A 27,533-nucleotide genomic window follows, 5' to 3' on the forward strand; every position below is an offset into this window, starting at 1 on the left:
GAACCATATGATCATCTCGATAGATACAGAAAAAGCTTTTGACAAATTCAACATCCATTTATGATAAAAGCTCTCCACAAAGTGGGCATAGAGGGAAACAACCTCAATATAATAAAGGCCATATATGACAAACCCAGAGCAAACATCATTCTCAATGGTGAAAAACTGAAAGCATTTCCTCTACGATCAGGAACAAGACAAGGATATCCACTCTCACCGCTATTACTCAACATAGTTTTGGAAGTCCTAGCCACAGCAATCAGAGAAGAAAAACAAATAAAAGGAATACAAATTGGAAAAGAAGAAGTACAACTGTCACGGTTTGCAAATGACATGATATTATTCATAGACAATCCTAAAGATGCCACCAGAAAACTACTAGAGCTAATCAATGAAGCTGGTAAAGTTGCAGGATACAAAATTAATGCACAGAAATCTCTTGCAGTCCTATACACTAACAATGAAAGATCAAAAAGAGAAATTAAGGAAACAATCCCATTCACCATTACAACAAAAAGAACAAAATACCTAAGAACAAACCTACCTAAGGAGGTAAAAGACCTGTACTCAGAAAACTATAAGACACTGATGAAAGAAATCAAAGACAACACAAACAGATGGAGAGATATACCATGTTCTTGGACTGGAAGAATCAATATTGTGAAAATGACTATACTACCCAAAGCAATCTACAGATTCAATGCAATCCCTATCAAATTACCAATGGCATTTTTTATGGAACTAGAACAAAAAATCTTAAAATTTGTATGGAGTCACAAAAGACCCAGAATAGACAAAGCAACCTTGAGGGGAAAAAACGGAGCTGGAGGAATCAGACTCCCTGACTTCAGACTATACTACAAAGCTACAGTAATCAAGACAATATGGTACTGGCACAAAAACAGAAATATAGATCAATAGAACAGGAGAGAAAGCCCAGAGATAAACCCACGCACCTATGGTCAACTAATCTATGACAAAGGAGGCAAGGATATACATGGAGAAAAGACAGTCTCTTCAGTAAGTGGTACTGGGAAAACCAGACAGCTACATGTAAAAGAATGAGATTAGAACACTCCCTAACACCACACACAAAAATAAACTCAAAATGGATTAAACACGTAAATGTAAGACCAGACACTAAAGCTCTTAGAGGATAACATAGAACACTCTGACATAAATTACAGCAATATGTTTTTTGACCCACCTCCTAGAGAAATGGAAATAAAAACAAAAATAAACAAATGGAACCTAACGAAACTTAAAAGCTTTTTCACAGCAAAGGAAACTATAAACAAGACAAAAAGACAACCCTCAGAATGGGAGAAAATATTTGCAAAAGAAACAATGGACAAAGGATTAATCTCCAAAATATATAAACAGCTCATGCAGCTCAATATTAAAAAAACAAACAACCCAATCAAAAAATGGGCAGAAAACCTAAATAGACATTTCTCCAAAGAAGACATACAGGTGGCCAAGAGGCACACAAAAAGCTGGTTAACATCACTAATTATAAGAGAAATGCAAATCAAAACTGCAATGAGGGGCTTCCCTGGTGGCGCAGTGGTTGAGAGTCTGCCTGCCGATGCAGGGGACACAGGTTCGTGCCCTGGTCCAGGAAGATTCCACATGCCACGGAGTGGCTGGGCCCGTGAGCCATGGCTGCTGAGCCTGCACGTCTGGAGCCTGTGCTCCACAACGGGAGAGGCCACAACAGTGAGGGGACTGCATACCGCAGAAAAAAAACAAAAACAAAAACAAAAAAACTGCAATGAGGTGTCACCTCACACAGGTCAGAATGGCCATCATCAGAAAATCTACAAAAAACTAATACTGGAGAGTATGTGGAGAAAAGGGAACCCTCTTACACTGTTGATGGGAATGTCAACTGATACAGCCACGATGGAGAACAGTATGGAATTTCCTTAAAAAACTAAAAATAGAATTACCTTAAGACCCAGCAATTCCACTACTGGGCATATACCCAGACAAAACCATAATTCAAAGGACAGATGCACCCCAATGTTCACTGCAGCACTATTTACAATAGCCAGGTCATGGAAGCAACCTAAATGCCCACTGACAGAAGAATGGATAAAGAAGATGTGTTACATATTTACAATAGAATATTACTCAGCCATAGAAAGGAACAAAATTGGGTCATTTGTAGAGAGCGGATGGACCTAGAGACTGTCATACAGAGTGAAGTAAGTCAGAAAGAGGAAAACAAATATCATATATTAACGCATATATGTGGAACCTAGAAAAACAGTACAAATGAACCAGTTTGCCAGGCAGAAATAGAGACACAGATGCAGAGAACAAACCTAAGGACACCAAGGGGGGAAAGCAGGGGGAATGAATTGGGAGATTGGGATTGACATATATACACTAATATGTATAAAATAGATAACTAATAAGTACCTGTTGTATAAAAAAAAATTAAATTAAATTAAAAAAAGAAAAAAGTGAAAAAAAAATTTCATCTGGAGACTTCACCCAAGAAGGTCCACTTTACTCAAGTACCAAAAGACTTTTATGAGCTGGTCAGCTTAATAGCTTGATTCCCAAACAAAGTGTTCTAGTGAGACCATAGCTAACCAGAAAGCTCACGTTCCAGCAAACCTTCAACTATGATATATTTAAATAGAATCCTTCAACATCCAAAATGAAAAAGTGGTTATTGTTTGCCCCCCTTCATGAAAACAAATGAACCATTGTACTTTTTCTTGAACTAATACATAACATCAACTTTGAAAATTAACAACAGGAAATCAGAAATAACCTCTTCTCTTACCTCCACCACTGTGGTTTCTGCAGCTTTGCACATCGGCAAGTTGAAATTCCTTGCACTTTTCCTACATTAGAGGAATAAGGAAGTGGAGAAAGAAGGGCAAAAATAAGTGTCTCTCTCAGCTTTAATTATAGATTAAAAGAATTTCTGTAAACCAAGACTTTGTGAATCTTTTTAAAAGAGTGTATCATATTTTTGATAAGTTCTATAGCAATTTTATAAACAAAAACAGTACGATGGTCACCTCATTCAATTATATAGCTTTTTATGGGGTTAAGAGAAAGAGGGAATACTTTTCATATTCAACATAGTTATACGCAGAAAAATAAAATGGATATTAATAAATCTACTCTAAAACTAATATCTCTAAGTCTTTTACCTGAGATGCCACTTTGTTTTATACTTAAATATTTCACTAAGCTTGCTCTTGTTAAAATATTAAGAAAAGTAGCAAGTGCTTTATATGAGAAGGTATAGTAATTATACTCCTATTAAAGAAACCTATTGCTGAAATTAACTGAAACATTCATGGGTGATTTGTGAGTCGTAAAGATCAGTGTGGAGAACCAACTTCTAATGAAATTTTTAAAGCTACAAGCCCCCCATCAGACCCTGAAGTGAAAAATTTTAAGAAGCGGCCAATTTTTCTGATGGTTCTGCATTCCCAAGTTCCTAAATTAATGCACTTCCTCTAATTATAAAAATTTTAATGTATTTTTGTTTCTGAGAGTGTAAATTGATAGGGAAAATTCTTTGGTAAAGAGAAATTCACAGCTATGCCTTAACAGCTCTTTGTGACACCAATGTTTCTTTCACTTGGATTCAAGGATAGGTGTGTCCTCAAGAGAGGAATCCTTGTGTACTTTGACAAGTTACCGTGTTGGATTCCACCAGACGTCCAGCATCAAAAGCTCCAAGGGCAGAGTGGCCTGAGGTGCAGGCATGCAGAGCCTGCCCACTCTAACAATGGCCTAGACAGACCTCTGTACCAGTTGTCCCACTAAACGTGAAGGTCAGCCTAGAAGTCAGTATCTTAAGAATCTAGGTCACCTGACCACTGGGGACAAACACTCTCATTTCACATCAAAGCTCAATGGCTACTGAGCAGAAACTACAGGCATAAGGTCTGTACTCAGAATAGCCCTTGTGCAGTCTTTAGATAACAGGCAATAAAGCACAGGATAAACTCATGGAAATACTTTAAATAATTCATTTCCATTTGCTACTATACAATTTCATTAATCTTTAAAAAAAAACAACAACTAAGCTTTGCAAGCATTACATCAAGGTGTCAAATAAGGTAGACATCATTCAAAATGTCCTCTGTAATTGCCAAAATTAGTTATAATATCAAAAATTGGCTAAATCCCGGGACTTCCCTGGTGGTCCGGTGGTTAAGACCCACACTTCCACCGCAGGGGGCACGGGTTCGATTCCTAGTTGGGGAACTAAGATCTCATATGCTGTGGCCCGGACAAAAAAACAAAAACAAAACAAAAACAAATGAACCAAAAAATTGGCTAAATTCAAGAAATCAAATACAGTATTAATGTCATAGAAGATCTTCAGAAATGAACAAAAACATGAAAGTGACCACTGGTAATTTAATTGTGATTATACCAAAGCTGCATTTGGTAAAGATAAAAAATATCACTAACTAAAAGCAGGAAAAGGCCAGTATTATGAGAAAGACAAGTATTTCTGTAACCTAACAGGTGACGTCTTCAAGACCAAACATTTTGAAAAACTTTTATGAGTATATTCAAACATGGCACAATTTGCAAAAACAACTATATAATCCATAAATCCAAGATACTAAAACTTGGTATTTAGTATGCTTAGGGTAATCAAAAGATATTGAAATCTATTAAGTGGCTTAATATCTGTGGCTACCTAGATAACGAGAATGAAAGTTAAACATTATTAAGGGTAACCAACTTTCCAGACATAATCTTTATAAGCATTTCCTAGAAGACACCAATAGGCCTGGAAAAGAACTGACCTAAGTGATTATTAGCAATATTTTTCCATAATATCAAAGTAACAGGCATTTTAAGACAATTCATATAAATAACACTGTCAAAATTAAATATAATTGTGTGCTTTAGTCACATTTTTTAAGCATGTCACAACACTGTAACTAGTTTTGGCAACTAAAGTACACGGGCAAAAATAATTTGTATGTGACTATATACAAGGATATACAGATTCAAATAGTTAACAAACAGTGCACCATGGGTACCAACCAATCAGAACAGATGTCCTCAAGTGCATCAAACCAGCAAGACTGCAGAGCAATGGTTCTGCACCCACCTATATACACACACACAGGTGTGTTTGATTTTAAGCCATTTTTAAAATAAATTTTTAAATACCAAACACATCAAGATATCCATTTTGTAATCATAATTTCGGAAATATAAAGTTGCTGAAATGCATTACATTTAACATTTTTTAAAACCATTATATTACCTGAAAATCACATTTCCTGCTCGGTCTGCCTTCCACGCTTTCACCAAAGCGAAATCCCCTGTGATTGCTTCCTCCAAAATAAAATGTTGACCATTAAACTCCCTCACCTGCAAGAGACAAAGAGGGCATTGTCAGGATCTGCAGAGGTCTTGTTTGGTTGTGCTCCCTGCTCTGATAGAGGCAGATAATAAGGATACAAGCCTAGTTAGAAAAGAGGGAGAGATCTAAACTGAAACTTCAAGGAAGAGTAGTGCAGGCAACCAGGGCTTTGTCAAAATGGTGAAGAGGGGCTTCCCTGGTGGCACAGTGGTTGAGAGTCCGCCTGCCGATGCAGGAGACGCGGGTTCGTGCCCCGGTCCGGGAAGATCCCACATGCCGCGGAGCGGCTGGGCCTGTGAGCCATGGCCGCTGAGCCGGCGCGTCCGGAGCCTGTGCTCCGCAACGGGAGAGGCCACAGCAGTGAGAGGCCCGCGTACCGCAAAAAAAAAAAAAAAAAAATGGTGAAGAGTCCACTGAGGGAGCAGCATGTGCAAAGGCTCAGAAGCAAGAGGAAGCTTGGCAATTGTGAGGAAGCTCCATATGCTTAAGGCATAGACTGTGTGTGTTAGCACTCACTTTATTATTTGTGTGAATAATTTACATACTGAACACGAAAAAGAGCCCCAGAAAACCATGTAAGTTGCATGAAATGGGCAATGCACTGTTTTCCTACCTAAAATAGTTATAAAAATCCATTCATCTCTTCTAATGAATCCATCATCCTCTGTTGAGATTTTAATTGGGATTCCTAAAATTTGTAGAGAACTGACATGCTATATCCTCCCACCTGTGAGAATATAGGCCTACATTTTTTAAAGTCTTCTTTTACCTCCTTCAATAGTTTCATAGTTTTCCCTCAGAAAAGGCTTTGTATATATTTTCCAGCTTTATTCATAGGTGCTTCTTGGTTTTTGATACCACTGTGACTGTTATATTTTATTCTATTATACCTTCTCTCTGTCATTACTGGTCTAATGGAAGGCTATTGATTTTTGTATGTTTATTTACTTTTAATTCTACTGCAAATGGGAGGGGAGAGGAGAAGACGCATAAAGCAAAACTATGCCGCGGCATTTTGTTCCTTTTTTCTTCATGGGGACTTAGCTCTGGGAATTGAAAGGAAGAGGGGAAACAACGTCAATACCTCTCTCCATCACCACAGGAGATGGGAGCCATTTGAAGGCCAAACTCCATTTTCATTCCTACTGCGCCCCCTAGTGGACAAATTACATGCATTTTATAGAAAGCTGGAGAAAGCTCCAGTACATTTACTTTTCTTTAACTGTGGTTTAAAACAAGAAATTCTTTCTTTTTTTTAAAATTATAGTTAATTTACAGTATTGTGCTAGTTTCAGGTGTGCAGCAAAGTGGTTCAGACATATATATGTACACATATACATATATATTCTTTTTCAGATTCTTTTCTATTATAGGTTATTACAGATACTAAATATAGTTCCCTGTGTTATACAGTAGGTTCTTGTTTATTTATATATATATAGTAGTGTGTGTATGTTAATCCCAAACTCCTAATTTATCCCTCTCCCTCGCTTTCCCTTTTGGTAACCATAAATTTGTTTTCTATGTCTATGAGTCTATTTCTGTTTTGTAAATAAGTTCATCTGTATCATTTTTTTAGATTCCACATATAAGTGATATCATATGATATCTGTCTTTCTCTGTCTGCCTTCATTTAGTATGATAATCTCTAGGTCCATCCATGTTGCTGAAAATGGGGTTATTTCATTTCTTTTCATGGCTCAGTAATATTCCACTGTATGTATGTACCACATCTTTAACCATTCATCTGTTGATGAACATTTAGGTTGCTTCCATGTCTTGACTATTGTAAATAGTGCTGCTATGAACATTGGGGTGCATGTATCTTTTCGAACTAGAGTTTTTGTCTTTTCCAGATATATGCCCAGGAGTGGGATTGCTGGATCATATGGTGACTCTACCTTTAGCTTTTTAAGGAACCTCCATACTGTTTTCCATTGTGGCTACACCAATTTACATTCCCACCAACAGTGTAGGAGGGTTCCCTTTTCTCTACATCCTCTCCACCATTTATTATTTATAGACTTTTTGATGATGGCCATTCTGACCAGTGTGAGGTGCTACCTCATTGTAGTTTTGATTTGCACTAAAACAGAACCATTTCTTAAAGAACAGTTTCCTTAAAGACATTATCCCACTTTCCTGTTAGAAAAGCTTAATGAATTTAGGGAATCACTGATGAATGAGGATCATATGAATATGAACTTAGACAAATTATATGAAAGATATTTGTAACCTACACATCAATATAGTTTAAGTCTTATGTATTTCAGCCATCACCAGAGATGATAGCTGAGGCCTTTACATACAGATCTAGAGAACTACATATACATCTAAATATATGCTAAGCCAGGGCAAAGTAAAAACATTGGCGTTTCTTTCTATTCCAGTTATCTAATTTCCTGAAGAGTCTACACATCAGAAGTTGCTAAGTGTTCACTATTCTAAAATTTTAAAACAGGGGAGGAATTGGTTTTGTCCAACTAGCTGTTATATTTACTTGCAAGAGTTATGCACGTCAGAGTCTACACTTCCCCATCTTTCAGTCCTTTCTTGAATCCACTCCAGTCAAATTTTCACCATTCCAGAAAAATCCTCTTCTCCAGAAAAATCACTGTTTAAGGTCACCAATGACTTCCACCTTTCCAAACCCAACAGTCAATTTCCAGTCCTCTTACCCAACCTCTTCATACTCTGACATGGTTGATCACTCCCTCCTTTGTAAAAGTTCCCATCTTCCAAATCACCGGACTCCCCTGGGTTTCCTCTCCACTCACTAGACACTCTTTCCCATCTTATTTGCTGCTCCCTTTCCTCTTTTCAACTTTTCAATGTCAGGCCTCTTCTAAATCCTTAAAGGCAGAAGAGCTGTTCTCTGTCTACACTCCAACCCCAGTCCCATGGATTTAAACACCACGTGCTGATGCCTCCAAAGTTCCTACCCCAGCTCTCAACCCTCCTGGAGCTGAGCTCGAGCCTACAGAACACCTCCTCTTGGAAGCTAGTGAATGTCTCAAAAGCACCAAGTCCAGGCAGAGCTCTTTGATTACCCCCATGCTCGGCCCTTTTCAATAAGCAGCATGCTTGATTCTTGTCTTTTCTTACTCAGTAAATCCTGTGCTCTACTATCAACGTATTTCCCAATTGCAACCACTTCTCACAAATTCCACTGTTACCACCTTAGTCTAAACCACCTTCCACTCCCACCTGGAATAATACAACAGCCTCTTCATCCGTCTCCCTGCTTCTGCTGTTGGGTCTCGAGCAAAAAAACTCACTACCCAACAGCCACGGTGCTCTTTCCAAAATGTAACTCAGATCCCATCACTGTCCCACCATATTCAAAACACTCTGTTGTCCTCTCACCACAGTCAGTAAAGGCCAAACTCATGTGGTCTGGCTCCTGCCTCTCTTTAACCTCCAACCCTACCACTGTCTCCTCATTCATTCTGTTCCAGTCTTACTGCCCTGCTGTTCCACACATGAGGCAAGCCTGCCCTGGGACCCTGTCCTTCCTCTTCCTTCTGACTAGAGCACAAACCTATTATCTTCACCCAGCTCATTTCCTATTTTATTCAGGTCTCTACCAAATGTCACCTACTCAGAGAGGTTTTCCCTGACCCAGCCTGGAGCACACCTTCCTGACCACACTCATCATCCTCTCTGCCTTTGCCCTACTTGATTTGTGTTCACAGCACTTCCAGTATTGACATTGTCTGTTTGTCTATTTGTTCCTTGTCAGGGGGACTTGGTCTAGAACACTCCTTTTTCCACCACGCTTAGACCAGTGTTTGACAAACAGAAGGTCCTCAATAACTATCACTGACCTAAGGAATTCACTCATTTCCTCTTCCCACCGTAGTCGAGGACAACAAAGAGCTAGCAAGAATCATTTCAAGAAATTACTGTTGTATTCCTAGGGGATGCAGACAAAATGACAAAACTGCTAGATTCCTACACCTCCTGAGATGAACCCAGGCATTCAGAACAGATTCTAGTCTATCCTATGTTTTCACCAGGAGAGTTAATGCTGTAACTTCTAGCAAGCTCTCAAAGCATTCACCCGATTTTGCCAGGCATCTTTATCTATATTAACCAAGATCCATCTTAATAATTAGGTTCCTGTCCTTTACTTTGTCAAAAACTTTTTAAACCTAATTAGGCGGTAAAGAAAGAAGCAAGATAGCGTATTAACAAAAGCTTTGGGTCAATATAGGTCACTCTAATCAGAAAGGCAAAGCTCCAGATGGAGGACGCTGCTGGATAAACACTGGACAGCAGGGGACAAGGGCATGACCTTTATCTTCCCTCAAAACACGGACGTGCAGAGCTAACATCCCTATAAGCAGAAAGGTGATAAAAGCCCTTGATTTACTAAATTTTCGCTTCAGAGATAAGCTCAGCATTTCTGCAACATTTGTTAATGCTCATGAGCCATGTGGGCAGGGAGAAGGGAAAGACACTAAAAATACAGCTGGCATGTGTCATTTTAAAAACTGGCTCAAACCTGAGGATCTCAAATACCTATATCTAGAGTTCTTTTCTTTTCTTTTTTTTTAAAAAAAGATTTTTTTGACGTGGACTATTTTTAAAGTCTTCATTGAATTTGTTACAGTATTGCTTCTGTTTTATGTTTTGGTTTTTTGGCCGTGAGGCATGTGGGATCTTAGTTCCCCCACCAGGAATTGAACCCACACCCCCTGCATTGGAAGGCGAAGTCTTAACCACTGGATTGCCAGGTAAGTCCCTATTCTTTTCTAATATGTGAGTGAAGTTACCCAGTATAAAGATACCCCATCCTATCTAGCACTTTAAATAAAACTAAGTTATTCAGTTATTCAAATAGGTCCAGTATACAAAATGAAGGACAAAGGAGATAATATGAACCCTCTGTTCCATTATATAGTTATAACTGCCCCCGCTTTTTAAGATTGTAGACAAACTTGTGATTTCTTTGGCTTTTTTCTCCCCCTTCAATCACATCCAGAAGGGGCCTGAGCATGAAGAGTTTAATACCATATATAGCATACATTTACTCTATTTTCCACATAAACATAATCAGCAATTATAAATGCTCCTAAATTTCTTAAAACTTACCATAAAACTAATCTTGACTTGTACCTCTTCTATGGATTACAGATTCTTTTCTTCTCATTTATTTATTCTGGTCTCTCTATGTGATTTAAGTTACTAGCAGATGCTCAGTTTTAGCTAGAAATTTTACCTAACATGTTTACATTACGGAAGGAATGACAGTGTTCTCACACAGATGTGTTTTGTTTTTTTGTTTTTTTGTTTTTTTTGCTGTATGTGGGCCTCTCACTGTTGTGGCCTCTCCCGTTGCTGAGCACAGGCTCCGGACGCGCAGGCTCAGCGGCCATGGCTCACGGGCCCGGCAGCTCCGTGGCACGTGGGATCCTCCCGGACCGGGGCACGAACCCGCGTCCCCTGCATCGGCAGGCAGACTCTCAACCACTGCGCCCAACAGTGGTTGGCGCAGTAAGGGAAGGGAAGGGAAGCCCAACAGGTGTGGTTTTATACTTAGTTACCCAACGAGTCCACCTGGAATCCTGTGCTGATAGAGATATCCAGCTTTCTTACCTCTCTTGGCTTACTGGCAATGGCAATGCTGCCATCTTTGTTGTATTTGATCGGTGACCCTCCTTCTTGCACTAGGGTCCCATACCCTGTGCTGGTGTAAAATGCAGGAACTCCAGCCCCACCTGCACGAATCCTCTCTGCAAGCGTGCCCTACAAGTGAAAAAACAACACTGCATCAGAAGTCCATTAAACACTTCTGTCTGCAGACTCAGAAACACTTACAGGCACCATCCCTGTTTTCTAGGTGTTTATCAATCTAAACCACACCCAGCAGTGCATACTGGTTTACCGCAGGCTAGAATATCAATGTAAAACAGTTACTCTCTTTCTAGACAACAACCTCTCTATCCTTAATCCTTAATTCTTAATGGAACTGCTTATTTGTATATTAGTGCTTTCAGCTTCCATGTCTCCACTGGTTTCTTGACATCACATTCTACATCAGTCTATCTGTAGTATTTTTAAAGAAATTTCCAAATCTGAAGTATGTAACTTTAACTGTATACATTAAAAAACATACAGTTAAATTTTGTGTTTTACTATGTGCTCTATGTACGCATGGCCTGAACCTTATCTTTAATAACAATGTTATGATTATATAATAATAATGTAAAACGTTCAAACCTATCTAGAGTTTATTCTAAACCATTCTCATAAGTATTTTATCTATTACATTATCTAACTAAGGAAAAATTCAAGCTAGGCAAAGAGTACGACATACAGGTAAAATGGTTTTTAAAAAGCCAAGAGAGATTCAAATTTTGTTTCAGAGTAGGAACAGCTATATGTAAAGTTTTTTTTGTATCTTCTTCTGATCATCTTTGTCCCCCTTCTAGGGATCAGTGATTTCAAACCTAATTTCCCCAGCTCTTCCACCACCACCTGCCTTTCCACCTGGTTTTCCCACAGGGTAATAACTCTGGACCCGGACGTTTCCTGACACGCTCCCTAATGTGAAACATCTTGTTACGGTCTAGCTACATCATATTCAGACTAGATAACTGACTAGCTAACCAGTAGTAAGAACAGGTTCAAAAAAAAAAAAAAAGAACAGGTTCAGATTTTGTTTTGTTTTGTTTTGTTTTGTTTTGGCTGTGTCACGCGGCTTGTGGGATCTGAGCTCCCCAACCAGGGACCGAACCCGTGCCCCCTGCAGTGGAAGCATGGAGCCCTAACCACTGGACTGCCAGGGAATTCCCTAGGTTTAGATATTAATGATGGTATGTTAATATTGTCCCAACCTGAAAACAAGTTTCCACTTGAACTGGGGCCTTTAAATACTAAACTCAAAGAAGGGACTAACAGCTGGGATTTCAGACACTGAGTCATTTGGAATAGGCGGGATATTCTGAGGAAGGATGGACCTGTGACATAAATGAAAACCTTCCAGATACCTGGTTCTCTGTTCTAACTGATGGACAGAGGTGACTCTTCCCTGCACTTTGGGTATTTTAAGTTAATAACATCCACAAAAATTAAATCATCAAAACAACCATAATAACACTCCCTACTTTAAAATATTTTTTATGTCCACCCTCCCTGAATACTATACTCCTCTTTGTCCAACTGGGCAAAGGCATGAAAATCGACTATTGCCACATACAGGCCCCCTGCAGGTACCACCAAGACCCCACATCCAACCCCCAAGGGAGTCCTAATCCCTACCACTTCATCAGCACTTCCTCCCTGGCTCTCAGGCTGCAAAACGAGTTCCTAGAGCCAATGTTTACTCATGCACCACTAAACTGGGGCAGGAAATTCTGACTTCTTTCAGCTTAAAGGAAGAATGTGAAAGAAATATTAAGGAAGTTCCTTTCCCATGTATATGCCCTCTGACAAAATAAGGGATGATGCAAAAGATAAAAAAAAGGCAGGGACTTCCCTGGTGGTCCAGTGGTTAAGAATCCACCTTCCAATGCAGGGGACGCAGGTTCGATCCCCGGTAAGGGAACTAAGATCCCACATGCCATGGGGCAACTAAGCCCATGCGCCACAACTAGAGAGAAGCCCGTGTGCTGCAACTACTGAGCCTGCGCACTCTAGAGCGCGTGTGCCACAACTAGACAAGCCCACGTACCGCAACGAAGACCCAGCACAGTCAAAAAAAGAAAAAAAAAGATAAAAAAGGTAATTGTAAAGTTAATTTTCAATAGCTCCAAACTCAAAGGCTATGTTACCTCAAACTATAATGTGAAGATGAAAACTATATGCTATGGACGGATTTGTGTTCCCCCCCGCTCCCAAAATTCACATGTTGAAGCCCTAACCCCCAACGTGCGACAAGGTTAAATGAGGTCATAAAGGTGGGGCCCTGATCAAAGAGGATTAGTGTCCTTGTAATAAGAGACCCTAGAGCACTCACTTGCACGTACTCTCCCTCTGCCTCTCACTGTCCCTCTCCCTCTCTCCCCTCCCCCCACCAAGAACCAAATCAGCCTGTACCTTGATCTTGTACTTCTCAGCCACCATAACAGTGAGAAATAAATTTCTCTTTTCTAAGCCACCCAGTCTGTGGTATTTTGTAAAAGTGGAACAAGCGATGAAGATAGTACACCTTTTGTTATTCTCAAAAAACTTTAAATGAAGATTGGATAAATCAAGCATGTGTAATGCTATGAGAGGCACAGGTGCCAACACTGTAGAGTGATCAGGTGTGACTTGGAAAATCACTGTGAAGCTTCGAGTAGAAAAAACAGTTCTCCCATGCCTGCTCTCTCCAGATAAGCATATACATTGATTTAATGATTGAATTTTTAAAAATTCTGCTATATTACATTATTACCAATTTGATGAAGTTAGTGGTAATAATACATTCTGTTGACAAAATGAAGCAGTGTGGTGGGCTCAGTTTCAGAGATGAAGGCAGACCATGTCAAAATGGAAAGTAATGTATACAACCTATAGACCCTTGTTTTACTCATATGGCTTCAAAAACTTTGCTCAGTGACAAACTCTTCAATCAGTTAGGAGAGGAAATGGTGTATAAAGTGAGCAGAAACTTGCTAGATTAATTGCAATCACTGCTTCCTTTGTAATGGCATCAGCTCTCTAGACACCTGGGCTCTGATCCCAGCACTTAGTCTGTGATGTAGTCCCTCCATGGCCTTTACTGTCCTATGTCTCAGCAAGACCAGATTCCCCACAAATTTCTAATTCTGTGATTCATAGGAATTGACTTTTAGGACAATCATCAAACATCCCAGCAATTTCTTTTGCATGCTCCAATGAAATATACATTATAGTGCCAAACTTAAAATTTTATCCTGAAGCCTAGATATTTTCACCTTCTTTTTCAGTGCACAGCAACAAAATAGTTCCCTAGCAAGCAAGAGGTATGACCTATAAACACAATTCCTTGGTTTGGCAAAAGATCATTCTACCTTACCTCTCTTACACAATGAAATTTCTAGGAGGAAAAAGGTATATTTTAAAATAAATTAGTATTGTAAAAAAAAAAAAAATTTTTTTACCTGAGGTGTCAGCTCTACTTCTAATTCACCAGATAAATACTGTCGTTCAAATTCTGCATTTTCACCCACATACGAAGAGACCATGCGTTTTATCTGCTTGGATCGAAGTAAAAGGCCCAAACCAAAGTTGTCAACCCTAGAAGGAAAATGCAAGCAGCTTACAATCAAAGGGACATCTGATAGAATATTAATCTCACTTACATTCAAAAACTTGAAATTTTATATGACAAACCACTCACATGTCTCCTGACAACCTCCTTTTCTCCCAACTTCGACTTCGCTCTCCCTCCTCATTCTCATGCCCACAAGTGGCCATTCCCGCTCAACTAACTCTTTCCTAATTCTCAGAATGCATTTCCAAGCCTCTAACCTCCCCCCAACTGTCCTGACACACTGAATACCTTAAAGTAGTTCAGGTAACAGGTAACTGTCAACCTCCTGATAGACTTGTTTTATAGTCCTAGCTTCCAATATTGAATCTAATAACATTTCCCACCCACCATGAGTGTAAAAGAAATACCTGCATGATTTATTCTTACTTGGTTCAAAAGAAAACTAAAGCCTAAATAACAAGTATTTTCAAGAGTGCATTTTTGAGATGTGAAAATTCCCTGAAGATTGATAACACACTTGTCCACTAGAGGGCTACAAATCACTAAAAAGTCGGTCTTGCAAAACATTACACAAAACGCTTTACGTTTTTTGTTTGTTTTTTACCTACTGCTAATTACTATCTAGCTAGGCGTTCAGTTCTTCAGGTAAACAATTCTGTTCCCCTCAATTCGGCTCCATCTGCAGCCTTCTTCACTCATCTGATGGCAGCCCCATCCTCACTACTTCAGAACAAAACTCATGGTGTGATCTCTGACACACACATTCCACAGCAACTTTATTGGAAAATCCTTACTCTACCTTCAGAATCTATCCAGAATCTGAGCATTTCTCACTCCCTCTCTGGGACCGGCCCATCTCTTTCCCGGACACTGCAGTAACCTTTCTTGTTTCTAATCCTGCCTGCTACGATCTACTCATAAAATGACAGCCAAAAACACAAGTATAAAATAAAATATGTCAGATCATGTCACTGCTCTGCTCAAAACCCTGCCTTGGTACCCATTTATTTAGAGTAAAAGCAAATGTCTCTAGAGTGGACTGCAAGACCCCCTGGGATGGGATGGAATGCCCTTTCACACCTCTGACCTCACTCCTCCCATTTTCCTTTTTGCTCTCTTCTCTACCTCTTCTGGCCTCCTTACAGTTCCTCAAACATACCAGACATCTTGTCTAGGGGCCTTGAACTGGCCTTTCCATCTCTCTTGGAAACTTTTCCTCCAGATAGGGTTCTACATAAACATCTGTTGACCATTTGTCAAATGAATTTATTGCTTGATTTCACTTTCCCCCTCCTCACTGGCTCCTTTGTAATAAAAATGAAAATCATCAAGTCTTCATGCTAGATATTTGCTATGTGTCCCTCTGTATCCATTCTCCAACCTCTAGCCTGGGGCAGCTGCCCCGTGTAGACTGAATCATGGGGTGCCCTGCCCTCTGGCTTCTGATTGGGCCCATCCATTGCTGACTGGGTTCAGCCAGTGTAAGGCACCACCAGGGGGGTTGGGGGGGGGTTGGGGGGAGAATGGCAGCAGGACATCTATTCCCTTGGCTCTCTCCCTGGCAGGCTGCAGCACATTGGATAGCCCTCTCCATAAGGCTTTCTTCTGGGTCCAAACAGCCCCCTCCCCTCATCCCATCAGGCCCAGGGCTGGAGGAAACAGCTCTCCACTGTTAATAATAACCTTGCACTTGGGGGCCATTATTAAGTAAAATAAGGGTTCCTTGGACACAAGCACTGCGATACAGATCATGGATCTGATAACCGGGGATACAGCAACAGTGGATCTGATGACCATGGATCTGATAACCAGGGTGGCTACTAAGTGACCAACTGGAGGGGTACACTGGACAAAGGTATGATTCACATCCAGGGCAAGACAGAGCAGGAGGGCCCGAGACTTCATCACAGCACTCAGAATAGCCTGTAACTTAAAACTTATGAATTGTTTATTTCTGGAATTTTCCATTTAATATTTTCAGACCAAGGTTGACCATAGATAACTGAAACCACGTAAAGCAAAATCATGGATATGGGAGGAGTGCTGCACATATTACCTGTTAGTATTTATTAGTCTTCTACATGGAAGTGGGGCTGCCCTTCGAGTTGTCTAAATCCCCACCTTCAAGAACTGTAATCCAAAATTACCTTGTCACAAGGAAATGAAAATAACTAATATAGCACACCTATTCTTCCCTGGGCTCTGTGATTTAATTGGTTGATATATAGCATATCGTGAAACTTTTGGTTTATACAGGCTTGTAATTCACGTCAAAGTCTTCCAAAGATCAAAGGAACATCTGCAATTTTCCTGCCTTCCTAATCAATCCATATCAAAGTATTAATTCATCTGAATGATCCTAAGGTAGGGTTTGTCGTATCAAGACTGACAGTTAATACTCCATAGCAAAGTAAGTGGTACCTCAGGCCAACAGGTCTTAGTGATCATTAAAAGCAAATAAAACAAAAGTAGACAATCAGGAATCCTGAGCTTTGAAAAGACTTCCAATTCAGGCAGAACTTATATAGATGGAGTCTTAGGAGAAAATAGCCATTACTTCTTTTTTTTTTTAATTGAAGTATAGTTGATTTACAATGTATTAGTTTCAGGTGTACAGCAAAGTGATTTGGTTATATATTCATATACACTCTTTTTCAGATTCTTTTCCATTATAGGTTGTTACAAGATATTGAATATAGTTCCCTGTGCTATACAGTAGGTCCTTGTCTATCTACTTTACATATAGTAGTATATATCTGTTAATCCCAAACTCCTAATTTATCCCTCCCCTGCCCCCTTTCCCCTTTGGTAACTACAAGTTTGTTTTCTATGTCTGTGAGTCTATTTCCGTTTTGTAAATAAGTTCATTTGTATCATTCTTTTCGATTCCATGTATTGGTGATGACCATTACTTCTAATTCCATGTTCTCTACATTTTACCCAACAACTCAAACCATGTCGTTGGTCCTCCAATAAAGTGATGCTAAGTTGTCCTCATTTATCTGACTCTAAGGATCAAAACAAAGCCCTCATCCCTATAGACCTCAAGGATTTAAACTCCTCTAATTATGAGAATCAACTTCCAATGAGGGTGTGCAAAGTGCCTTCTCTGAGTTCAGCAAAGTAGGTTATCGGTACCTACTCTGCATCAAAAGTTTACATTGATCTACACCACTCCTTGTAAGCACTGAGCTAACAGGAAAACCCAACCAAGTACTGATAATCAAAAGTATTTTTAATAAATATAAAGTCAGCTCAAAGGGCACAGGATGTGTTTAAGAAATATCAAGTGATCATGAACAAGTTACTTCCCGGATTACAGATGAGTTTCCCCTGTTAAATGAGGGAACTGGAACAGATGATCTCTACAATCCCGTCCAGCTCCAACTCTCGGTGATTCTGAGACTATAGGCTAAGCATAGCAGGAAATAGAAAACTACTCTATGGACTTCCCTGGCGGTCCAGTGGTTAAGGCTCTATGATTCCACTGCAGGGGGCGCAGGTTTGATCCCTGGTGGGGGAACTAAGATCCCGCATGCCGTGTGGAGCAGCCAAAAAATAAATAAAAAGAAAAAAGAAAACTACTCCGAGTAACAGGATTGGCCTGTAATATACATCAGAGATAATAAATACAATTCAGTACACAAAGAAAGGCTAACCATCTCCAAAGGAATTCAGAAAGGGGAAAGATCAATGAAGGCTAGAGCAGTTCTATAATTAGATAGGGCTTCTTCTGTAAGATGGGAAAGATGTGGATAGGCAGAGAAGTGGAGAGCCTTCCAAATGAAAATAATAGCATAAACTCAGCAAAGGAAAAAATGAGCACAAATGTAGATCAGTTTTGTTTCCTAAGTAATCTGTGCTATTTCTTCTAAATTGCATTTATGATAACAGACTAAACTAACTGCCAATTCAGTTAATTTCTTTAATTTTTAAGATCTTTAAAGTCTTTCATTATTAAAAGAGAGCTGACAATTTACCATTTTGCACAAAAATAGCTTTTTCCTTGATAACTAAATATATCTTAATATGCAGGCCATTCATCATTAAAATGTTATGGCTCATCTTTGACCATTTTGATATGTGAGCTTACTGGCTTAAGTGCCAGCTGCATACCCTCCTCCTTTTACCAAGACCAGCAACATTTGTAATGATTGCCGGTATTCTTTATGTATCATCTAGGGTAAGGGCATAACCAAAAGAAGACTTGAAACAGATTTCAAACGGATGTCCATCTTCCTTTATAAATAAAGATCTACAATAACATACAACATAAAGGAACCTCTTTAAATTTTAAAATGAAGGACTCAATGTGAACATACTTTTTTTTTTTCATTGCAGGATCTTGGTTTCCCTGATCAAACCCATGCCCCCTGCAGTGGAAGCGCGGAGTCTTAACCACTGGACTGCGGCGGAAATCCCAATTAACATTATCTTTTGATCCTCGAGCATACTGCTCTTGTCAATAGGGAAATTTTTCATTTCACTGATAGACTTCATTTCAGTATCATGGAGGACTGTCATTTCTTTCAAGCCAATTGTTTTAAAAATGCACGCTTACCCTGCATTGTTGCTGACTGCAGTTAGTCCTTTTACTCCAGTCTTTAGCAAAGCTCCTATAAGATTCTCTGGAATTCCACATAACCCAAAACCTATAATGAGCCAAAAAGATAAACAATTTGTGTAGAGGGTAATGTTCTTTTAGGGAATGTATGTGTCATTCTTTTTAATAAAAAGAAAATATACCAACACATTATTAGACCTGCTAAGCAAAATGCACAGGCATATCTCAGCAACTTAATAAATACACAATAAAAAGATCAAATTCCTGGTGCCAGGAATTTGAGGGGTGGGGGGAGATGAATACACAGAGTACATAAGTTTTTATGAGCAGTGACATACTTTGTATGACATTATAATGATGGATATATGTCATTATACTTTTGTCCAAACCCATAGAACATGCAACACTATTCACTTCGTTAAAGTGAAACTTAAGATGAACTGTGAACTTGTTGATTATGATGTGCCAAGGCAGTTCATCCCTGGCTTAAGAAAAAAAAAAAGCTACCACTCTTGATAATAGCTATGCATGTGTGGGGAGGCGGGTCATGGGGAATTTCTGTACCTTCCTGTCCATTTTGTTGTAAACCTAAAACTGCTTAAAAAAAAGTCTCAAAAAAAAAAAGAATTAACACTCAGGATAGACATTTTTGGCAAAACTTCTGTTTCACTTATATATGTACACATGTTTTATATGTGTGTGTGTTTGTTGGATTGTGATGTAAAATGTGTCTTTTAGATCAAAAACGTTGGCAGGCCACGTTGGTTAAGTCTACTGGCAAATAAAAGCACAAATTAACCTCAGAAAAGATAAAATAAATAGTCATACAGCTGTATCCAAATGTTTTACATCGTTATATAGTACCAGACATCACTGTCAAGTCTTGATTCATAAGTATAAGGCCAAGTGCAACGTGCTAATACGGCTACACGTTGTTCTTCTTGCACTTAACTACATATCTATTATTTTCCCACTTTAAAATTGAACTTTTGTACAGTCACTTTTTCAAGCATGTTTCTTTTATATGCCTGAGTTGATTTTGCAGATCTAGAAGCCTAAGCCAATGACTCATTTCCTTACATCTTCCACAATTCCTCAAATGGTATTGGGTCTAAAGTCCAATGACTGCTGAGTTGAATGAATGAATGAATGAAGAGCAGGCTTAAAAATAAGCCTTGATTTTTGTGACCAAGGCCAAGAAATCCAAAGAAATGTACAATATAAGAATCAGGATAGAGAGAGGGGGAAGATGACAGAAGAGTAAGACGCGGGGATCACCTTCCACCCCACAGATACATCAGAAATACTTCTACACGTGGAACAACTGCTACAGAACACCTACTGAACGCTAGCAGAAGACCTCAGACCTCCCAAAAGGCAAGAAACTCCCCATGTACCTGGGTAGGGCAAAACAAAAAAGAAAAAACAGAGACAAAGAATAGGGACGGGCCCTGCACCAGTGGGAGGGACCAGTGAAGGAGGAAAGGTTTCCACACACTAGAAGCCCCTTCGCGGGCGGAGACTGCGGGTGGCGGAGGAGGGGAGCTTCAGGGCCGCGGAGGAGAGCACAGCCACAGGGTTGCGGAGGGAAAAGCAGGGAGATTCCTGCACAGAGGATCGGTGCCAACCAGCATTAACCAGCCTGAGAGGCTTGTCTGCGCACCACCGGGGCGGGCGGGTCTGGGAGCTGAGGCTCGGGCTTCGGTAGGATCAGTGTGAACACAGCTTGAAGGGGTTAGTGCACCATGGCTAGACGGGAGGGAGTCTGGGAAAAAGTCTGGGCCTGACAAAGAGGCAAGAGACTTTTTCTTCCCTCTTTGTTTCCTGGTGCTCGAGGAGAGGGGATTAAGAGAGCTGCTTAAAGGAGATCCAGAGACGGGCGCGAACTGCGGCTAACAGAGCAGACCCCAGAGACGAGCATGAGACGCTAAGGCTGCTGCTGCCACCACCAAGAAGCCTGTGTGCGAGCACAGGTCACTATCCACACATCCCTTCCGGGTAGCCTGTGCAGCCCGCCACTGTCAGGGTCCCGGGATCCAGGGACAACTTCCCCGCGAGAATGCACGGCGCGCCTCAGGCTGGTGCAACGTCACACCGGCCTCTGCCGCTGCAGGCTTGCCCCGCACTCCGTGGCCCTCTCTCCCCCGGGCCTGAGTGAGCCAGAGCCCCCGAGTCAGCGGTTCCTTTAACCCCATCCTGTCTGAGTGAAGAACAGAAGCCCTCCGGCGACCTACACGCAGAGGCGGGGCCAAATCCAAAGCTGAACCGCGGGAGCTTTGCAAACAAAGAAGAGAAAGGGAAATCTCTCCCAGCAGCCTCAGGAGCAGTGGATTAAATCTCCACAATCAACTTGATGTACCCTGCATCTGAGGAATACCTGAATACACAAGAAATCATCCCAAATTGCGGAGGTGGACTTTGAGAGCAAGATTTATTATTTTTTCCCCTTTTCCTCTTTTTGTGAGTGTCTGCTCCTGTGGGAGATTTTGTCTGTATACCTTTGCTTTCACCATTTCTCCTAGGGTTCTATACGTCCGTTTTTCTTTGGTTTTTTTTTTTTTTTTTACTTAAAAAATTTCTTTTTCCTAATACTTTTTTATTTCAATAACTTTATTTTATTTTACCTTAGTTTATTTTCTTTTAGCCTCTTTCTTTCTTTCTAATTTTTCTCCCTTTTATTCTGAGCCATGTGGATGAAAGGCTCTTGGTGCTGCAGCCAGGAGTCAGTGCTGTGCCTCTGAGGTGGGAGAGCCAACTTCAGGACACTGGTCCACAAGACACCTCCCAGCTCCACCTAATATCAAATGGCGAAAATCTCCCAGAGATCTCCATCTCAACACCAACACCCAGCTTCACTCGACGACCAGCAAGCTACAGTGCTGGACACCCTATAACAAATAGCAAGACAGGAACACAACCCCACCCATTAGCAGAGAGGTGGCCCAAAATCATAATAAGTCCACAGACACCCCAAAACAAACCACCAGACATGGACCTGCCCACCAGAAAGACAAGATCCAGCCTCATCCACAAGAACACAGGCACTAGTCTCCTCCAACAGGAAGCCTACACAACACACTGAACCAACTTTAGACACTGGGGACAGATACCAAAAACAACGAGAACTACGAACCTGCAGCCTGCAAAAAGGAGACCCCAAACACGGTAAGATAAGCAAAATGAGAAGACAGAAAAACACACAGCAGATGAAGGAGAGACATAAAAACCCATCAGACCTAACAAATGAAGAGGAAATAGGCAGTCTACCTGAAAAAGAATTCAGAATAATGATAGTAAAGATGATCCAAAATCTTGGAAAGAGAATAGACAAAATGCAAGAAACTTTTAACAAGGACCTAGAAGAACTAAAGGTGAAACAAACAACGATGAACAACACAATAAATGAAATTCAAAATACTCTGGAAGGGATCAATAGCAGAATAACTGAGGCAGAAGAATGGATAAGTGACCTGGAATATAAAATAGTGGAAATAACTACTGCAGAACAGAATAAAGAAAAAAGAATGAAAAGATCTGAGGACAGTCTCAGAGACCGCTGGGACAACAATGAATGCACCAACATTCGAATTATAGGGGTTCCAGAAGAAGAAGAGAAAAAGAAAGGGACTGAGAAAATATTTGAAGAGATTATAGTTGAAAACTTCCCTAATATGGGAAAGGAAATAGTTAATCAGGTCCAGGAAGCACAGAGAGTCCCATACAGGATAAATCCAAGGAGAAACATGCCAAGACACATATTAATCAAACTGTCAAAAATTAAATACAAAGAAAACATATTAAAATCAGCAAGGGAAAAACAAAAAATAACACACAAGGGAATCTCCATAAGGTTAACTGCTGATCGTTCAGCAGAAACTCTGCAAGACAGAAGGGACTGGCAGGACATATTTAAAGTGATGAAGGAGAAAAACCTACAACCAAGATTACTCTACCCAGCAAGGATCTCATTCAGTTTTGATGGAGAAATTAAACCTTTACAGAAAAGCAAAAGCTGAGAGAGTTCAGCACCACCAAACCAGCTTTTCAACAAATGCTAAAGGACCTTCTCTAGACAAGAAACACAAGAGAAGGAAAAGACCTACAATAACAAACCCAAAATAATTAAGAAAATGGGAATGGGAACATACATATCAATAATTACCTTAAACGTAAATGGATTAAACGCTCCCACCAAAAGACACAGACTGGCTGAATGGATACAAAACCAAGACCTGTATAGATGTTGTCTACAGAAGACCCACTTCAGACCTAGGGACACGTACAGACTGAAAGTGAGGGGATGGAAAAAGATATTCCATGCAAATGGAAACCAAAAGAAAGCTGGAGTAGCAAATCTCATATCAGACAAAAGAGACTTTAAAATAAAGACTATTAGAAGAGACAAAGAAGGACACTACATAATGATCAAGGGATCGATCCAAGAAGAAGATATAAGAATTGTAAATATTTATGCACCCAACATAGGAGCACTTCAATACATAAGGCAAATACTAACAGCCATAAAAGGGGAAATCGACAGTAACACACTCATAGTAGGGGACTTTAACACCCCACTTTCACCCATGGACAGATCATCCAAAATGAAACTAAATAAGGAAACACAAGCTTTAGATGATACATTAAACAAGATGGACTTAATTGATATATATAGGACATTCCATCCAAAAACAACAGAATACACATTTTTCTCAAGTGCTCATGGAACATTCTCCAGGATCGATCATATCTTGGGTCACAAATCAAGCCTTGGTAAATTTAAGAAAATTGAAACTGTATCAAGTATCTTTTCTGACCACAACGCTATGAGACTAGATATCAATTACAGGAAAAGATCTGTAAAAAATACAAACACATGGAGGCTAAACAATACACTACTTAATAACGAAGTGATCACTGAAGAAATCAAAAAGGAAATAAAAAATTACCAAGAAACAAATGACAATGAACGCATGACTACCCAAAACCTATGGGATGCAGCAAAAGCAGTTCTAAGAGGGAAGTTTATAGCAATACAATCCTACCTTAAGAAACAGCAAACATCTTGAATAAACAACCTAACCTTGCACATAAAGCAATTAGAGAAAGAAGAACAAATAAACCCCAAAGTTAGCAGAGGGAAAGAAATAATAAAAATCAGATCAGAAATAAATGAAAAAGAAATGAAGGAAGCAATAGCAAAGATCAATAAAACTAAAAGCTGGTTCTTTGAGAAGATAAACAAAATTGATAAACCATTAGCCAGACTCATCTAGAAAAAAACGGAGAAGACTCAAATCAATAGAATTTGAAATGAAAAAGGAGAAGTAACAATTGACACTGCAGAAATACAAAGGATCATAAGAGATTACTACAAGCAACTCTATGCCAATAAAATGGACAACCTGGAAGAAATGGAGAAATACTTAGAAATGCATAACCTTCCGAGACTGAATCAGGAAGAAGTAGAAAATATGAACAGACCAATCACAAGCACTGAAATTGAAACTGTGAGTAAAAACCTTCCAACAGACAAAAGCCTAGGATCAGATGGCTTCACAGGCGAATTCTACCAAACATTTAGAGAAGAGGTAACACCTATCCTTCTCAAACTCTTCTAAAATATAGCAGAGGGAGGAACACTCCCAAACTCATTCTACGAGGCCACCATCACCCTGATACCAAAACCAGACAAGGATGTCACAAAGAAAGAAAACTACAGGCCTATATCACTGATGAACATAAACACAAAAATCCTCAACAAAATACTAGCAAACAGAATCCAACAGCACATTAAAAGGATCATACACCATGATCAAGTGGGGTTTATTCCAGGAATGCAAGGATTCTTCAATATACGTAAACCAATCAACGTGATACACCATATTAACAAATTGAAGGAGAAAAACCCTATGGTCATCTCAATAGATGCAGAGAAAACTTTCAACAAAATTTAACACCCATTTATGATAAAAACCCTGCAGAAAGTAGGCATAGAGGGAACGTTCCTCAACATAATAAAGGCCATATATGACAAACGTACAGCCAACATCGTCCTCAATGGTGAAAAACTGAAAGCATTTCCACTAAGATCAGGAACGAGACAAGGTTGCCCACTCTCACCTCTCTTATTCCACATAGTTTTGGAAGTTTTAGCCACAGCAATCAGACAAGAAAAGGAAATAAAAGGAATCCAAATCGGAAAAGAAGAAGTAAAGCTGTCACTGTTTGCAGATGACATGATACTATACATAGAGAATCCTAAAGATGCTACCAGAAAACTACTAGAGCTAATCAGTGAATTTGGTAAAGTATCAGGATACAAAATTAATGCACAGAAATCTCTGGCATTCCTATACACTAATGATGAAAAATCTGAAAGTGAAATCAAGAAAACACTCCCATTTACCCTTGCAACAAAAAGAATAAAATATCTAGGAATAGGGGCTTCCCTGGTGGCGCAGTGGTTGGGAGTCCGCTTGCCGATGCAGGGGACACGGGTTCGTGCCCCGGTCCGGGAGGATCCTGTGTGCCAACAGAACAGCTGGGCCCATGAGCCGTGGCCGTTGGCCCTGTGCATATGGAGCCTGTGCTTCTGCAATGGGAGGGGCTGTGACAGTGAGAGGCCCGTGTACCGCAAAAAAAAATCTAGGAATAAACCCACGTACGGAGGCAAAAGACCTGTATGCAGAAAATTATAAGACACTGATGAAAGAAATTAAAGATGATACAAATAGATGGAGAGATATACCATGTTCTTGGATTGGAAGAATCAACATTGTGAAAATGTCTCTACTACCCAAAGCAATCTACAGATTCAATGCAATCCCTACCAAATTACCACTGGCATTTTTCACAGAACTACAACAAAAAATTTCACAATTCGTATGGAAACACAAAAGACTCCGAATAGCCAAAGCAATCTTGAGAAAGAAAAACGGAGCTGGAGGAATCATGCTCCCTGACTTCAGACTAAGCTACAGTAATCAAGACAGTATGGTACTGGCACAAAAACAGAAAGACAGATCAATGGAACAGGCTAGAAAGCCCAGAGATACACCCACGCACATATGGTCACCTTATCTTTGATAAAGGAGGCAGGAATGTACAGTGGAGAAAGGACAGCCTCTTCAATAAGTGCTGCTGGGAAAACTGGACAGGTACATATAAAAGTATGAGATTAGATCACTCCCTAATACCATACACAAAAATAAGCTCAAAATGGATTAAAGACCTAAATGTAAGGCCAGAAACTATCAAACTTTTAGAGGAAAACATAGGCAGAGCACTCTAGGACATAAATCACAGCAAGATCCTTTTTGACCCACCTCCTAGAGAAATGGAAATAAAAACAATAATAAACAAATGGGACCTAATGAAACCTCAAAGCTTTTGCACAGCAAAGGGAACCATAAACAAGACCAAAAGACAACCCTCAGAATGGGAGAAAATATTTGCAAATGAAGCAACTGACAAAGGATTAATTTCCAAAATTTACAAGCAGCTCATGCAGCTCAATAACAAAAAAACAAAATGGGCAGAAGACCTAAATAGACATTTCTCCAAAGAAGATATACAGACTGGCAACAAACACATGAAAGAATTCTCAACATCATTAATCATTAGAGAAATGCAAATCAAAACTACAATGAGATATCATCTCACACCAGTCAGAATGGCCATCATCAAAAAATCGAGAAACAATAAATGCTGGAGAGGGTGTGGAGAAAAGGGAACACTCTTGCACTGCTGGTGGGAATGTGAATTGGTACAGCCACTATGGAGAACAGTATGGAGGTTCCTTAAAAAATTACAAATAGAACTACCATATGACCCAGCAATCCCACTACTGGGCATATACCCTGAGAAAGCCATAATTCAAAAAGAGTCATGTACCAAAATGTTCATTGCAGCTCTATTTACAATAGCCAGGAGATGGAAACAACCTAAGTGTCCATCATTGGATGAATGGATAAAGAAGCTGTATCACATATATACAATGGAATATTACTCAGCCATAAAAAGAAACGAAATCGAGTTATTTGTAATGAGGTGGATGGACCTAGAGTCTGTCATACAGAGCAAAGTAAGTCAGAAAGAGAAAGACAAATACCATATGCTAACACATATATATGGAATTTAAGAAAAAAAAATGTCATGAAGAACCTAGGGGTAAAACAGGAATAAAGACACAGACCTACTAGAGAATGGACTTGAGGATATGGGGAGGGGGACGGGTAAGCTGTGACAAAGTGAGAGAGTGGCATGGACATATATACACTACCAAATGTAAAACAGATAGCTAGTGGGAAGCAGCCGCATAACACAGGGAGATCAGCTAGGTGGTTTGTGACCACCTAGAGGGGTGGGATAGGGAGGGTGGGAGGGAGGGAGACACAAGAGGCAAGAGATATGGGAAC

The 27,533-nt window shown here is 39.8% G+C and overlaps 1 protein-coding gene across 1 annotated transcript in view; it reads right to left on the reverse strand.

Annotated features, from left to right (window-relative positions):
- The window catches only part of OXCT1 (3-oxoacid CoA-transferase 1), a 144,851-nt gene that overhangs the window by 112,490 nt on the left and 4,828 nt on the right, over positions 1-27,533 (reverse strand). The window contains exons 3-7 of the mRNA XM_067730602.1: positions 19,114-19,204; positions 14,440-14,575; positions 10,970-11,119; positions 5,270-5,376; positions 2,801-2,861 (exon numbers count right to left, since the gene is read on the reverse strand). Coding sequence (XP_067586703.1) covers positions 2,801-2,861; positions 5,270-5,376; positions 10,970-11,119; positions 14,440-14,575; positions 19,114-19,204 — 545 coding nt within the window. The remainder of the gene's footprint in view (positions 1-2,800; positions 2,862-5,269; positions 5,377-10,969; positions 11,120-14,439; positions 14,576-19,113; positions 19,205-27,533) is intronic.

Source organism: Pseudorca crassidens, chromosome 3 (genome assembly GCF_039906515.1).
Source record: "Pseudorca crassidens isolate mPseCra1 chromosome 3, mPseCra1.hap1, whole genome shotgun sequence".
Lineage (NCBI taxonomy): Eukaryota > Metazoa > Chordata > Mammalia > Artiodactyla > Delphinidae > Pseudorca > Pseudorca crassidens.